Source organism: Chaetura pelagica, unplaced genomic scaffold (assembly GCF_000747805.2).
Source record: "Chaetura pelagica isolate M959 unplaced genomic scaffold, ChaPel_1.0 scaffold453, whole genome shotgun sequence".
Taxonomy (NCBI): domain Eukaryota; kingdom Metazoa; phylum Chordata; class Aves; order Apodiformes; family Apodidae; genus Chaetura; species Chaetura pelagica.
Window position 1 is genome coordinate 282,256 of NW_009952879.1, and position 12,924 is coordinate 295,179.

The 12,924-nt window shown below is 43.3% G+C and overlaps 1 protein-coding gene across 1 annotated transcript in view; it reads right to left on the reverse strand.

Moving 5' to 3' along the window:
- SMAD3 (SMAD family member 3) overlaps window positions 1-12,924 on the reverse strand; it is a 78,619-nt gene that overhangs the window by 3,801 nt on the left and 61,894 nt on the right. The window contains exons 5-8 of the mRNA XM_009995281.1: window positions 12,425-12,499; window positions 10,606-10,656; window positions 3,996-4,208; window positions 2,524-2,661 (exon numbers count right to left, since the gene is read on the reverse strand). Coding sequence (XP_009993583.1) covers window positions 2,524-2,661; window positions 3,996-4,208; window positions 10,606-10,656; window positions 12,425-12,499 — 477 coding nt within the window. The remainder of the gene's footprint in view (window positions 1-2,523; window positions 2,662-3,995; window positions 4,209-10,605; window positions 10,657-12,424; window positions 12,500-12,924) is intronic.

Sequence of the window (12,924 nt, forward strand, 5' to 3'; positions counted from 1 at the left end):
CAGCATCTCAGAAAACGGAATCATGGTTACCACGTTTCCACAGCTCAGATGCTGGAAAGGAAGAAACCCACGTTACAGGCCAGGGAAGGCTGGATGCTGGTGCCCACGCAGCAGATGGCTATCTATGAGACCAGACTTGGGATCCTCCTGTGGAAGCTCCTCCTACTGCCTTTACAATAATTTCCCTCATATTGTAATTTAAAAGCCTAAATATGACCAGAACACTTAACAACAGCAATTGCTAAGGGGCCTGAAAGAAAGGAATGCACAGGCTGAAAACAGGAACTCCCTGTGTTGGATTTACATGGTGTCTGTTGGCAGAAGGAATGAGGAAGTTCTGAAGTACAACTGCTGCAGCAAGCCAGAAAGCACCAGGGTCAACAAGGCTGGCAGCAGAGCTGCTCCTGCCATCATCACCTCTTCAGTGTCACTCCCATGCACCAAAGGATTTTCCTTTAAAACTGGAGTTTTCCCCGATGTTTAGTCCCAGCTACAAGACTGAGAACCACATATCCAACTGCTTTTTGGTTCTACAGGTGAACAATAACAACATTCTTAATTGTTTAAATAAATAAATACCTACATAACTGTCAAAAAAAGTGCTGCCATGCTTGCTTCTCCCAGATAACCAGAAACAAGTGACACTCTCAAACCTGGCACACCAGGGATGCTCACTTGGAATCACATATGGGCCAAGTCTGAAAAACAACCATTTGGACTGCAATGAGTTGTGTTTTTGTGCAATCACTCTGAGCCTGCTCCCTTGGGCTGGACTCACACTGTCATCTGCCCTGGGGTCCAAATGCCTGCAGCAAAGTGTCACCAAATGCTCAGCAGCTGCAGAAACAACTGCCCAGTTTTGTGCCCATCAAGAAGCACAGCCCAAGAGCTGTGGGTCTAGCAGGGAGTTTGAAGGGAAGCTGTGTCAGGCAGGTCACAGTCTCAGGAGAGAAATAGGAAAGGTGAGAGCATCAGGGCAAGGCTGGCCATAGGGAAGGAGCTATGGCAGGGGAAGCAAAAACACTTGATGGGGATCAGGCTGCCAAGCTGTTCAGCCTTCAGGACTGGATGGGAACAGGTCTCTCCACAACTGTGCCTGGGAGGAGTGGGTACAACTTGATCTTGTCAACATGGGAATGAAGAAACTGCTGGAAACCCAGTAAGGATTTGAAGATGAGTCTGAGAAGGCAGCCAAAGACTGGCAAACGTGAGGAAAGCTGGAGTCCAAAAAATCTGCCTCAGATGAATCTACAGAGGAAATGTGGGTTGTTTATGTCTTCAGATGTTGACTCCAGCCAGGGTGGACTCTTGTAATGTGGCTGGAGCATTAAGTCATGTTTGCAACACTGGCAGCTGCTTCCTAAGCATGTGAGAAAGGAAACCCATTAAGATGGGGCAGAGCTTGGAGTACATGGATCTCTTCTCAAAAGAAACACAATCTTTGTTCAAATATTTCTAAACAGAAAAAGGTGTTTTTAAAAAAATATATACATACATCTAACTGTAAAAAATATTGCTCACTGGCTAATTTCCCTTTCAAATGGCACCCTCTTATCCCAGCTCTTTTTGCATGTATCTAAGAAAAAAGGTATTTTCTTCCTAGAAACATGCAATAAATTCTCCTGTAATCTTTCAGCTTTCTTAAGACAAACATTTGCTGTAACCAGAACAAGGTATGTGGAAATGCAACTTCCCTTGAATCAAACTAATTGACAAAGAGAAAGGGAAAGTTTTACTACAGAACAGAAAGAAAGTAAAAATTTATATCTATCATGGGTGAATCTAAATTAAGAAAAAATGATTACCTTATATTCTTTTACTTAAAAGTACAAATGCAATTATAAAGAGGCCTATCACATAAATTACAACACAATAAATGAAACACTGCATGGAACAAGTAGAGATTCTGTGCTTAGTTCTGCATAGATCCTGAAGTTCTGTCTCTTCCTATTTGCATTAATACAGTGCACAAAATGGTTGGAGGACACGCAGTAGCTTTCTTCATCATTTATGCTATAAAAATGACCTGCTTGAGTTGTCAAGTTACACAGAATCAGAGATTGTTAGAAGGGAGCTCTGGAGACCATCAAGTCCAATCCCCTGCCAGAGCAGGACCACCTAGGGCAGGTCACTTCACAACCTCTCTGGGCAGCCTGTCCCAGGGCTCTGTCACCCCCACAGTAATTAAGTTCTTCCTCGTGTTGAGGTGGAACTTCCTGTGCTCTAGTTTGCATCCACAGCCCCTTTTCCTATCACAGGGCACAACTGAAAAGAAACTGGCCCCTTCCTCTTGACATTCCCCCTTCAGATATTTATAGACATAAGAAGATGCCCTCTCACTCTTTTCTTCTCTAGACTAAACAGTCCCAGTTACTTATAACAGAGTTCAAGCTTCTGATTACCGTCAAGAGCAGAGGTCAGCAAATCCATGCCTACCTTGACAAAGTGCTCACTTTCCACCACGAGTCCCTCTGACAAAGGCTGAAGCCTGTGTGGGAGCACAGCTTGGACACTCCTCCTTACCTGGGGGGATCTTGCAGACAGTTGCTGGGTGCCAGCCGTAGCGCTGGTTGCAGTTGGGAGACTGGACGAAAATGGCGCTGTCGCTGAGGCACTCGGCAAACACCTCGCCCCCGATGTAGTACAGCCTCACTCCTCTCCCTAGGAAACACAGCACAGCTCTGCTTTAGCTCAGAGCAGCCAGCTGCAAAACCTGCAAGATGAGCTGGTGGAGACAGAGACAACCTCTGCCTTAGCCAGCTCTCAAACAGCAGGTAAAGCACAGCAAATGGCTGTGGGGACTCCTGGCAGGAAGCGCCGCACGTGCCCTGCGAGCGGGTGAAGCTGAGGAAGGCAAGAGGAACTGTTTGTGAAGGCAGAACTGCACCCTCCAGCCCCCACTGTCAATCGCAGCCTGGATGGCATAAATGTGTCACCTCAAACCTCCAAACATCCCTGTCTCTGATGCCTTCCATGTGAATGTTCTATCAGTTAACACCTGGTTTTCAACCTTCTCTGAAAGTCATCCCAGCTGGACACAACTGTTTATTTACTTAATTATTTGGAATGAAATGATAAAACATTTTCAAATCATTGCCTTTTGCTTCAGATTACATTGTATACAATGTATATGTATTTATACAGATAACAAACACATATTTCCCACAGGTGTTTACACAAACCATTAAAATCTCAGTTAATAAAGAAACGCATTTCAGGAAGACATCTCTGTTGCTCAAAGAAACACTTGCTGTGCTCTTGCATTCCTAGTTGAGCATCTCACTTTCATCCCTCCATTAGGAGCCTGCTGCATTTAGAGACTAGTTTCTGAATGTTGGTGGGTTTTTTAGGATTTGGGTTCATTTGGTGCTAGAAATTATATGAGAAACCAGTGAGGAAAGATTTTCCTGTATGAAAGTTTACTGCTTGGGAAAAGGTATAAAAGGGAGCAAAATCTGGACAAAAAGCAGGTTCATTTTTTATAGGAGTCAACAGATAATACAGCAAAACATAAGCAATTCTTCCTTCTATTAAAATAGCATAAATCTGGGATAATCTATTTAGCACAAGTTTAACTGAAAACAAAATCAAACGTTACTTTGGGTACAAGCAGGAAAAGTGGAAATTGAGATGAAAATCAAGGAAGTAAGTTCCATTTATAAAAGAACAGTAGGTTAGAAAACAAAATAGTGCAGGAGGGAAAAGGAATACTCAAGTTTATCACTAGTATCCACCCAAATACAGAAGAGTGCATTTAAATGTTTAAATGCTGTCTTTATTGCATGCAGAAATGTTAGTGCTCCTCAGGGCATGATGAAAAAATACAGTCAGTGTTCCTGTAAGGAAGATTAGCCTGCTCAACCACCATGGATATTCAGACATTGCAGTGTCCTACAAGTGACCCAGCTGCACACCGACTGGCCAAACACAAAGCACTGCATGCAGGTCCCCACCTTCCACCTTGAAAGACACTGAAACAAGGAAACAGAAATTACCAATGTGTCGTCTGGTGAGTTCCACTGCCGCGTTTCTGTTGACGTTGGACAGTAAACCAAGGCAGAAACGTTCTGAATTAGAGGGGTCAGTGAAGCCATCCACGGTCATGGAGGGCTGAGAGGCGTGGAAAGTCTCTCCCACTCGCTGGTTGAGCTCGTAGTAGGATATGGAGCACCAGAAGGCTGGCTCGCAGTAGGTGACAGGCTGCAGGTCTGCACCAAAGGAAAAGCAGAATGAATCACTGGCCCTCAGGAGGGCAAGGGGAGAAGGGAAAAAAAAAAAAGGACCCTTTGGAAGTTCTGCTTCATTCCTTCAATCACTTTAACCACCAAACCTTAATGACCTGACAGATCTTCATGGACTGCAGCTAGAAAGTGACATCACTCCTGAGGCTTTTGGCCTCAGGAACAACCACCAACAGTCAAAGATATTAGTCACCAAGCAAGTGGGGTGCCACTTAACCACTTTCATTCTGAAGGAAAACTTAAACACTAAAGTTAGCTTAGGTAAGGAGGGTAGCCAGTACCATAAAAAGGTGCATTTGGGAGTGGGGAGAAAAGGAAGAGAAAGGCTTAGAAAGGGCAGACTGCAAGACACTCAGCACCTCAGGTCCCCAGAACCCTGAGGCACCTACACCAGGCAGCCAGCAAGCCCAACCTGTGTTCCTACTGACTCTTCCTGGCACTGATGAAACCAGCAGAGTTGCCTGCAACACACACCAAACGGCACGTGATACTGGCATCATAGTGATTGAAAACTTTCTTCCAGTGCACTTGATCTCAAGTGTCAAAAGAACATCCTTTTCCCCAGGAGATGTTGGCACATCTCCTTCACTGGGGTTATGGTTTGCCTCAGCCCGTGGACCAAAGGGAAAGGACTGAGGTTCACGAGCAGACTGAGGCAGGCTCAGGAAGACAATACTTCATACACGTGAAAGGTTGAACATTGAAATGGCACTGGATGATTTATCTGCTCCCACTGAAGCCAATGAGATGTCAGCAGAAGAAGGCTCAAGTCAAAGGTTCTTGGCAATGCTGCACTCAATGGTGCCCAGTCCTGCTGCAAGCCAAGAATCTGCCAGCAGAGGAAGTGGGAAGCAGGCTGAGGGAATTGGTAAGTGCTCTGTTCCCCACGTTCAGTGCAAGAAATAAAAGCAAGAGAAGAATTCCCTCTAGTCCTCCCCCCAATTTATCACTTCATCCCCATTCAAATGATGCTTAAAAGCTGAACAGAGCAACTTCCCATCTGGCCAAAGAGTTAACACTGAGGAGCAAAATCCAGCTTTTTCCATAGTCTTTTGCCATCTGCTGCTCCTGCAAGGCTTAAGTGAATCTGGGGCTTAAGAGATCAGCTCCTCAAGAAATCAAGGACAGGTTTTTACCATCCCAGCCTCCTCTCATGCTGAAGAGAGTGTCTCTACAGAGACTTGGGAGTCATTTCTCATCTGGTACCTGCTGTTACTCTGAAATCTTTAGAAGCAGGTTGGAGCAGCTTGGCTTCAGCCAAAAGACGACCTGGTTTCCTCTCCATTATTGTATGAGTTTCCAAAGTAGCTAATAATCAGAAAAAAACACTTTGGTTTCTGCTTTGTTACAAGCTTTGCTGACAGCAAATAAAAAATTGAATAAAATTGCATCTGGGGAACTCTGTAATCCTTAACAGATCTTCAAAGTCTGTGAATTTTGGAGTTTATACCCATTCCCAGCTTCTTTCACAGTCTCCCTCTTTCCTTAATTACATCATCTGAAAGAAAAATGCTCTACCAAAAGCAAAGCTCGATGTTCCTGCTCTCCTCCACACTACACCCACAAAAGGAAAAGCTTATCTTCCTCTTAGGGAAAAGGACATAATGCTCCAAGCAAAAGCTAACAGAAGGCAGCTCAAGAGAAAAAAGGTTGCTACATCAATTTAAGAGATCTGGTAAGTAGTAAGAATCACCAGAGGAGGCTGAACACATTCAGGAGTCAGACAAGTTTACTTTGACTTTTACTGTGACTGGACACTGCCACATCAGACACATTTCTCCAGTTCCAGCTCCATGTCATCAACCAGCAGCTGTGGCCCAAGGCAGTGATCTGTACACATTGCATCTGACTCTGGGCTTCACATGCTCCAGTGCAATTAACAGAGAGATCCAGCAAATACCAACACTAATCAGTCCCTTAAGGTGTGTCACCCATGTTAAGAAAACAGACTGTGGTTCCACATGACTCTGCTTTTATTCCACAGCAAGTGCCTTTCTAATGGAAAGGCTGCTCAGCGCCAGAGAAATCAAACCAACTGTTGTTGATCCTTAGAGTAATGTCCTCAGATTGGTGCTGCTCAAGTTAGAAAAACACTGAAGCCCGTCTTGGTCTCTCTAGTTTTGTGGTCCCTTCCTCCAGAAACCACCTCCGCTTGGTTGCGACTCAAGGGAACTGTGGATTCCCTGCTGAAGGATGGACGGAAAATTTATTTCTGGTTTATTTGCCACTTGAGGAAAGACACAAACCAACAAATCCTATTTTGAAGAAAAACTTGTCTCTAAAAAAATGCACCCAAGCTTTTCATGGTGCTGCTTTCTCCTGTGATTTGTGGTCTTGAGCTCCAGCTTAAGCTGTTATGGGATGGGTGAGTTACGTCTTGTGTTAGAGCTGTCCTGAATATTCATTTTCAGTTGATGGATTTACTGTCTGGGGAGAAGTAAGAGAAAGTAACTCTGCTAAAGCCAAAGGATCCTGAGGGAGTACACAATCAACTAAAACACAAAGCATTAATCACAAGCAAATCCTGCCTGAATTCTCTCAGTACCATTTCAGCCTTGACTCACTGTGGCTTTGCTTTCCCAAGTGCCCCTGAGTACTGGGATCCTTCTACCCGAATTGTATCTGTCCCACAAGATCAAAGTCCTATCTGTTCAGCTGTGGAGGACAAAGTATCTGTTGGCTGCTGGGCAGACTCTGCCATGTGTGCTCCAAGCATAAGAGGGGCTGTTATCCTAGGTTTCAGTTAATGTGTTTGATACACAGTTATCTCAGAAGTTGCTGACACACGTTACCCAGCTGTATTAACTCCCTCCTCAGAAAGGTACAGACAAGCAGGAGTGCCCCGCACACTCCCCCACCCCCTGGGCAGTGAGAAGGACTATCTTCTCACTGCTTTGGGCAACGGAATTTCAACACAGAGTAGCAGAGGGTTATGTTCCTGATGGATCTGACCATGGGGTATGTGCTTCTTTCACTGGCAGCTTTTGCGTCAAATCCTTTGAGGAGCAGCCCCTGACAATGGGTTTCCTGCCCTCCCAGGGCTGCCTCTCCCCACACAACAATACACACCAACCACAGGCCTGGCCCTGGGCCAGCCCAGCTCCCAGACTTCATTCCCCACGTCCACATAATGCTGGCAACTCTCCCTTCATTTTGGGTCTTTTCTCTATTTTCTCCAGATGGTTTTCCAGTAATACGGAAGAGATGAGTTGAGACCTAGAACTTCCATTTAAAGCTTATGTTTGACAACTAAAAATTTGACAACTGAAAGCTTGGACCAAAACTAGAATCCCACCAAATCAAACACACAAGCTGAAACGAGAAAAAAACCAAAATCCTAATAACTAACCTTGCAACACTTTCATGCCTTCGAATGGAAAGGTGAAATTCCCTGAGCTCCTCCAACCCCCTATTACTCCCTTCATGTTGAAATCCATACATTACACAACAAACAAACCTTGCTTCTATTGTCCTCATGCTTTGCCTCATGTTAGTTTATTGCCTTTGTAATTCTCTGGAATAGGGCCATGGGATTTAAGTCCAAAGTTCAGCTTACACAAAGTAAACTGTCTTGAAAGCTTCAGGTAGTTCTGATCAAATAAACAGCAGTACTGTAAAATTATTTTCTCAGCGGCAGAACTGCAAAACCTCACCACGTTCTGCTGCTCTTTAGAGCTTGCTGATGGTTTTCCTCATTTCGCACTGTCATGTTTTCTAAATTTCTATTCTATTTTCCTAACAAACACCCAGAGAAAGCCTGATTAAACCTCTGCAGATCAAAGTACAGCCCTAGACCCTGGAGTGTTCTGCTTATCCACAGAATTATATAGCACAGCAAGAACAGGAGCACTGCAGGCCACCAGCTACCAACTAACTTAAAGGAGAGAGAACCTTCCAAGCTGAGCTGTTCTGCTCCCAAGACCTGGGTAACCCCTTTCTGGGCTGCAGGGATCATCAGGCTGAAGGTTTTTTCACCTACAGTGCCATAAGCACTCATTACTTGAAGGTATGTCATCCACCAGGCACAGATGATGACACAATTTTGCCATCTGGCAGCTTTCAGAGCTGTGAAGCTACGTGCCATTCCATTTATTATTCTGTAGTTTCCTCACATGCAAAAATATACAATAAAATTTCTAAGAGAGACAAGAAGTTCTTAGTTTGTGGACGTTCTTGCCTAAGAGCAATAAATATTTGGCTTGCAAAACTGAAAGGTATCTTTTAATGTCGGTAAGTTAAAATGCTTTTCTGATGTCTGCTCCTTAGACTCCAAAGAGATTCCTTGTGGTTAACCAGCTTCACCTGCTCCCACTTAGCTTTTGTCACCAGTCAGTACATTAGACATCTGACAGGCCCCTCAGTTGAGCAGCATCTGCTAATAACCAGTGTCCTCGTCAGAAAGGATATGGGCTGGGGCCTCTTTCCTAGAAACTCCTTTCTTCCTTATGTGAGGCAGATGCCCCAATCAACTTGCCAGGTTGGTCTTGTTACATGTATTTCACTATTTTTATGTTGAAAAAATAAATGCTAGAAATTCTCATTAACTCCTGGGCAGCACAGTGAGCAGAATGGGTTCAAACAAAAAAAAAAGTAAATAAAAATAAGTCAGCTCTATATTTTCTTCTTAGGCTTTAACAGTTAAAGCACATAAAAATTTAGTGGCACTGTGGCAAAATACTTTTAATTTAAAAAAAAGTAAAAGAAAAAAAAAAAAGAGGAGAAAAGAAATCCCCCCTTCAACAGCCCCAAGATATCCACAAGTCAGCCAATGACTGACAAAATTTGGAGCAGTGTCAAAGTACCCTGTGCCAGGATTAAAAGCATATGTAAACTTTAGAGCTATGGTTATTCAAGAGTAATCTCAAGTGGGCTCTGTCTGCTGGCTTAATGAACACTCAGAGAACTGATCCTGCAGCTAACCAGAGCTAGGAGTGCTTTTTATGACAAACCCTTGAGAGCCATTTCAAATAGGTTAAGAGCTCAAAGTGATGAAAATCAGACCTTCTATGTCTGTAGGTATGAAAATAAAGAGCAGAATCCTTTGAGAAGATAACAGAGGTTCAGAGATAGCCACAAAACCCTGTAACAGTATCTCAAATGTGAAGGTCCTGTTCAACTGCTACTCCTCCTTCTTCAGTTTTCCTCCTATTTACTGTCTACAGGTTATGGACTGAATCAGTGATAACCGGGGTCTGGTAGAACACTTAGGTCTGGAACATCTTCCTGGTGCCCAGTTTAGAGTTAGGTGGGGAGAAAATAACTCAAGATTGCAGCAGAACTTGAATTTGCTTGAAGAAAACCAACTGGCTGGTTGGTCAGAAAAATCCCACAGTGTGTCTGTGGTTTGTGCACCTCACCTACAATGTTCCTCCAGGCTTGTTCAAGCACAAGACCTCACAAACCTCTGAGGTTCAAGTGAGGTTGTCTGTGACATCTGCACGTTTCCATATACTAACATTCCTGCACTCTCCATTAATTTGGACTCTCCAACCACACACCAACCCACTAGCCTCCTCCACTTTGCTCAGTTCATGCTCAATATCACACTCTAACAGCTTACATACCTGGCCCACCAGTTGTCCCAGTGGTTTGGGGCACTGGGACGTAAGGGCTCCAGTTTGCTTTAATCCTAAGCAGTTTTGGGATGGCCTGACCCCTCACCCTGTGGTCTGACACCATCCCAGCACTTGTACTTATGTTAGGAGCCCCCAGGCACCACCAGCCAAAGCCCCTCTGTGTAACTGCACATGTCCTGCTGGGGAGCTGGGTTTGCCTTTGCTGCCCTTCAGCTGAGCAGGAGATTGCCTGAGCTGAGGAAGTGGTGCAGGCAGGCCTGGACCTCAGCCCCCTGCCCACAAAATGTGGGTAACAGCACTTGCTCTCTAATCAATGTAAAACCAAGTTAATAAATATTTAAAAAATAGTGCAAGGTGCACTGGTATCTTCTAAAAGAGATCAGTAAGCACTGCAGTTTCACAAAGTAACTTTCAAGGAGACTAAATTTAATCTCAACCTGTGTCCTTTAAAAATATAACAACACAAACCCACCAGCAAAACAGACCTATTCCTTGCAAACTCATGTCATTAAACAAGTGCATTTTTGCTGTAGTCCTTCAGTCACCCTTTCAGGTACCTTTCTGCCAACATTTCTAGGGGTTTTTTAACTCTCTGATGTAAGTTCAGATTTCTTTCCTTTGTTTAGCATCACTATGAACTCTTGTTATCATGGTAAGGAGGATTAGTGGAAAGGAACATGGACAGTGATCCCAACCTCATCAAAAGCACACAACCTCAAGAAATATCATCATTAAAATGTCACTACCTTGACTGTAATTACACCCAGTTCTCAAGATCACATGCTTACCCAGATTATTGTGTGCTGGAGACATAGGGTTTGGTGATAAGTTTGGAGAACCTGAAAATCAAGACATTATAATGATTAGTATGGCATCTGCACAAGGAAAAACACTTGCACAAAGGCTCCAGTGCTGCCCAGGCTTGTTGAAGGCATAACCCACTTCTCACCTCAGCCTCATTTTGTGACACCAGCAATTCTCTGACATTCTCTGATGTTGATTACTCTCTACCTGAGCTTCCAAATGCTGTTAACTTTTATCAACTTGCTACATCTGCAATATTGCTAAGCAGCTTCATAATGCACTCACTTGAGTTTGACCCATTCGTTTTCATACCTGAGCATGCAGCTGGCTGCTTTACTCTCATCTGCAATTATCAAACCTCCAGGTATCATCATGACAGCTACATACCCAGGTAGCTGGGCATTTAAGAGCTTGATTTGACCTTGCTAGGCACAAAACTTTCTCATAACAGTTGAACACATATCACTTTATATCAACAAATCCTACTGGTTTGGGACAACCAAGTATTGGATCAAGCTGGACAGATCTGACCAGGCAACTGTCAGAATTTTGTCCCAATTAATTTCAATTTGGCCCACAAATCCTGTGCATATATTTTCAAATATCTGCATTTGGAGGTCCAGAGCAACTTCCACAGTCTCTGGGTTCTACATAGATGCAGACAGGTGGTACAGTCCATTTTTTCTTCTCCTCCAAGGACTTTTCATCCATGGACTTCCCTCTTCCTTGGAAGAGGGAAGTCCATGCCACCTGAAGGAAGGGATATTTGAACATAAATTGGGTATTTTCAGCATCTTCCAGGCCAATCCTATTCCAGTCCACTTTCCAAAAAGCCATGCATCCATTCCACGTGCCAACCACATTACCAATAACTGTATGCACTAAAATGGATTGTGTCAGTAGGCTTATGTTTGATGTAGACAGACCAGCCCACACTGCCTTCCTCCATCTGTGTAAATGCAGGGACAGACTGAAAATTATCCAACCCTCTTTTAGGAACCCACATGTGCTCCATGGCTGAAGACATGCACAGAAACCAAAATATCTGTGTGCAGTATTTGAACTAATTAGGTTCTGCATGTCTGTCTTAATAGATGTGCCATGTATTTGCATGCCCCTCTTGTAAAGCACCAGCCCTTCTAACCAAGGATGTGTTTTTGCTTTCCAAGCATAAGTTTTATACATTCAGAATCTGAATCAGTGGCTCTTACAAGCAGTGACACCACTCAGATCAACAAGATGCCTTTAACAGTTATTCCCAGAAAGATGAGATCTGCATGTTTAATTTTCAAGTGGCTGCTCATTCTAAACCTGGTTACTTGTTTTCTTAGCAGTGGAATGCAGACTTTCAACTTTCTTTGGGATATATCCACTAAATGATACTCCTATTTAAAAACAAATGGCCTAGTGGTTATTTCTAATATAGTTAAGACTGGATATTTCAGTATGTAAACAAGAAAATTATAAAAAAAAATGCCTCTGGAAAAATGAGAACATTTCCATGTGCATCCAGATGCATGGACTCAAATACAATACAAGCTGTCATCCCCACTGTTTCAGGATCCTGCTCAATAGTGTCTTGTGATGGATGTTGGGGAGAAAAGGAACATACTGTACCTTTCATCAGCAGCAATTAAAACATACAGCCCTGTGCTTTATATGAGACATGAGACTACATTTGCACTCCTACAGGGATATAATACCTCAAACCACCATCTGATCTTCAGTGCCTTAAAGAAAAAATTGTAAAAGAGTCTCCTATATGACCTAGAAAGCTGCAGCAAATGGCAAAAGTTGACTTACCTGCATCCATGCTGGGGTTCATCTGGTGGTCACTAGTTTCTCCATCCTCACTCAAATAGCCTGGAGGAGGTGTTTCTAGAAGCATAAAATGATCATACTGTCATTGCACCAAAAACATGTATTCACAAGGAGCTAAATTTCTTTTTTATTACTTTTCTTCTCAAGCTGCTGAAAAGAGGAGCTGGCATAACCAGGATGACAGTCATAGCATATTTGTGAATAATAGAGGAGGGGGAAACAAAAAAAATCTGGATTTTCAGTCCCATAAAACTTCAAGCCATGCAGACAGTTTTCTGTCCACATATTTTGCCTCTCCTGGTGTGCAGCTGCATAGCTTGTCCATGCAAATAAGGTGTAAATTGCTTGTAAAAGAGATACATAAATAGAAGAGCTCAATTCCATCAGAAATACAGACACTTTTACTCAAATTAAAATGGCTGAGTTTCATTCAAATCTAAACTTGCTAAGAGAACATTCAGCTTTCCATTTCACAATAAACT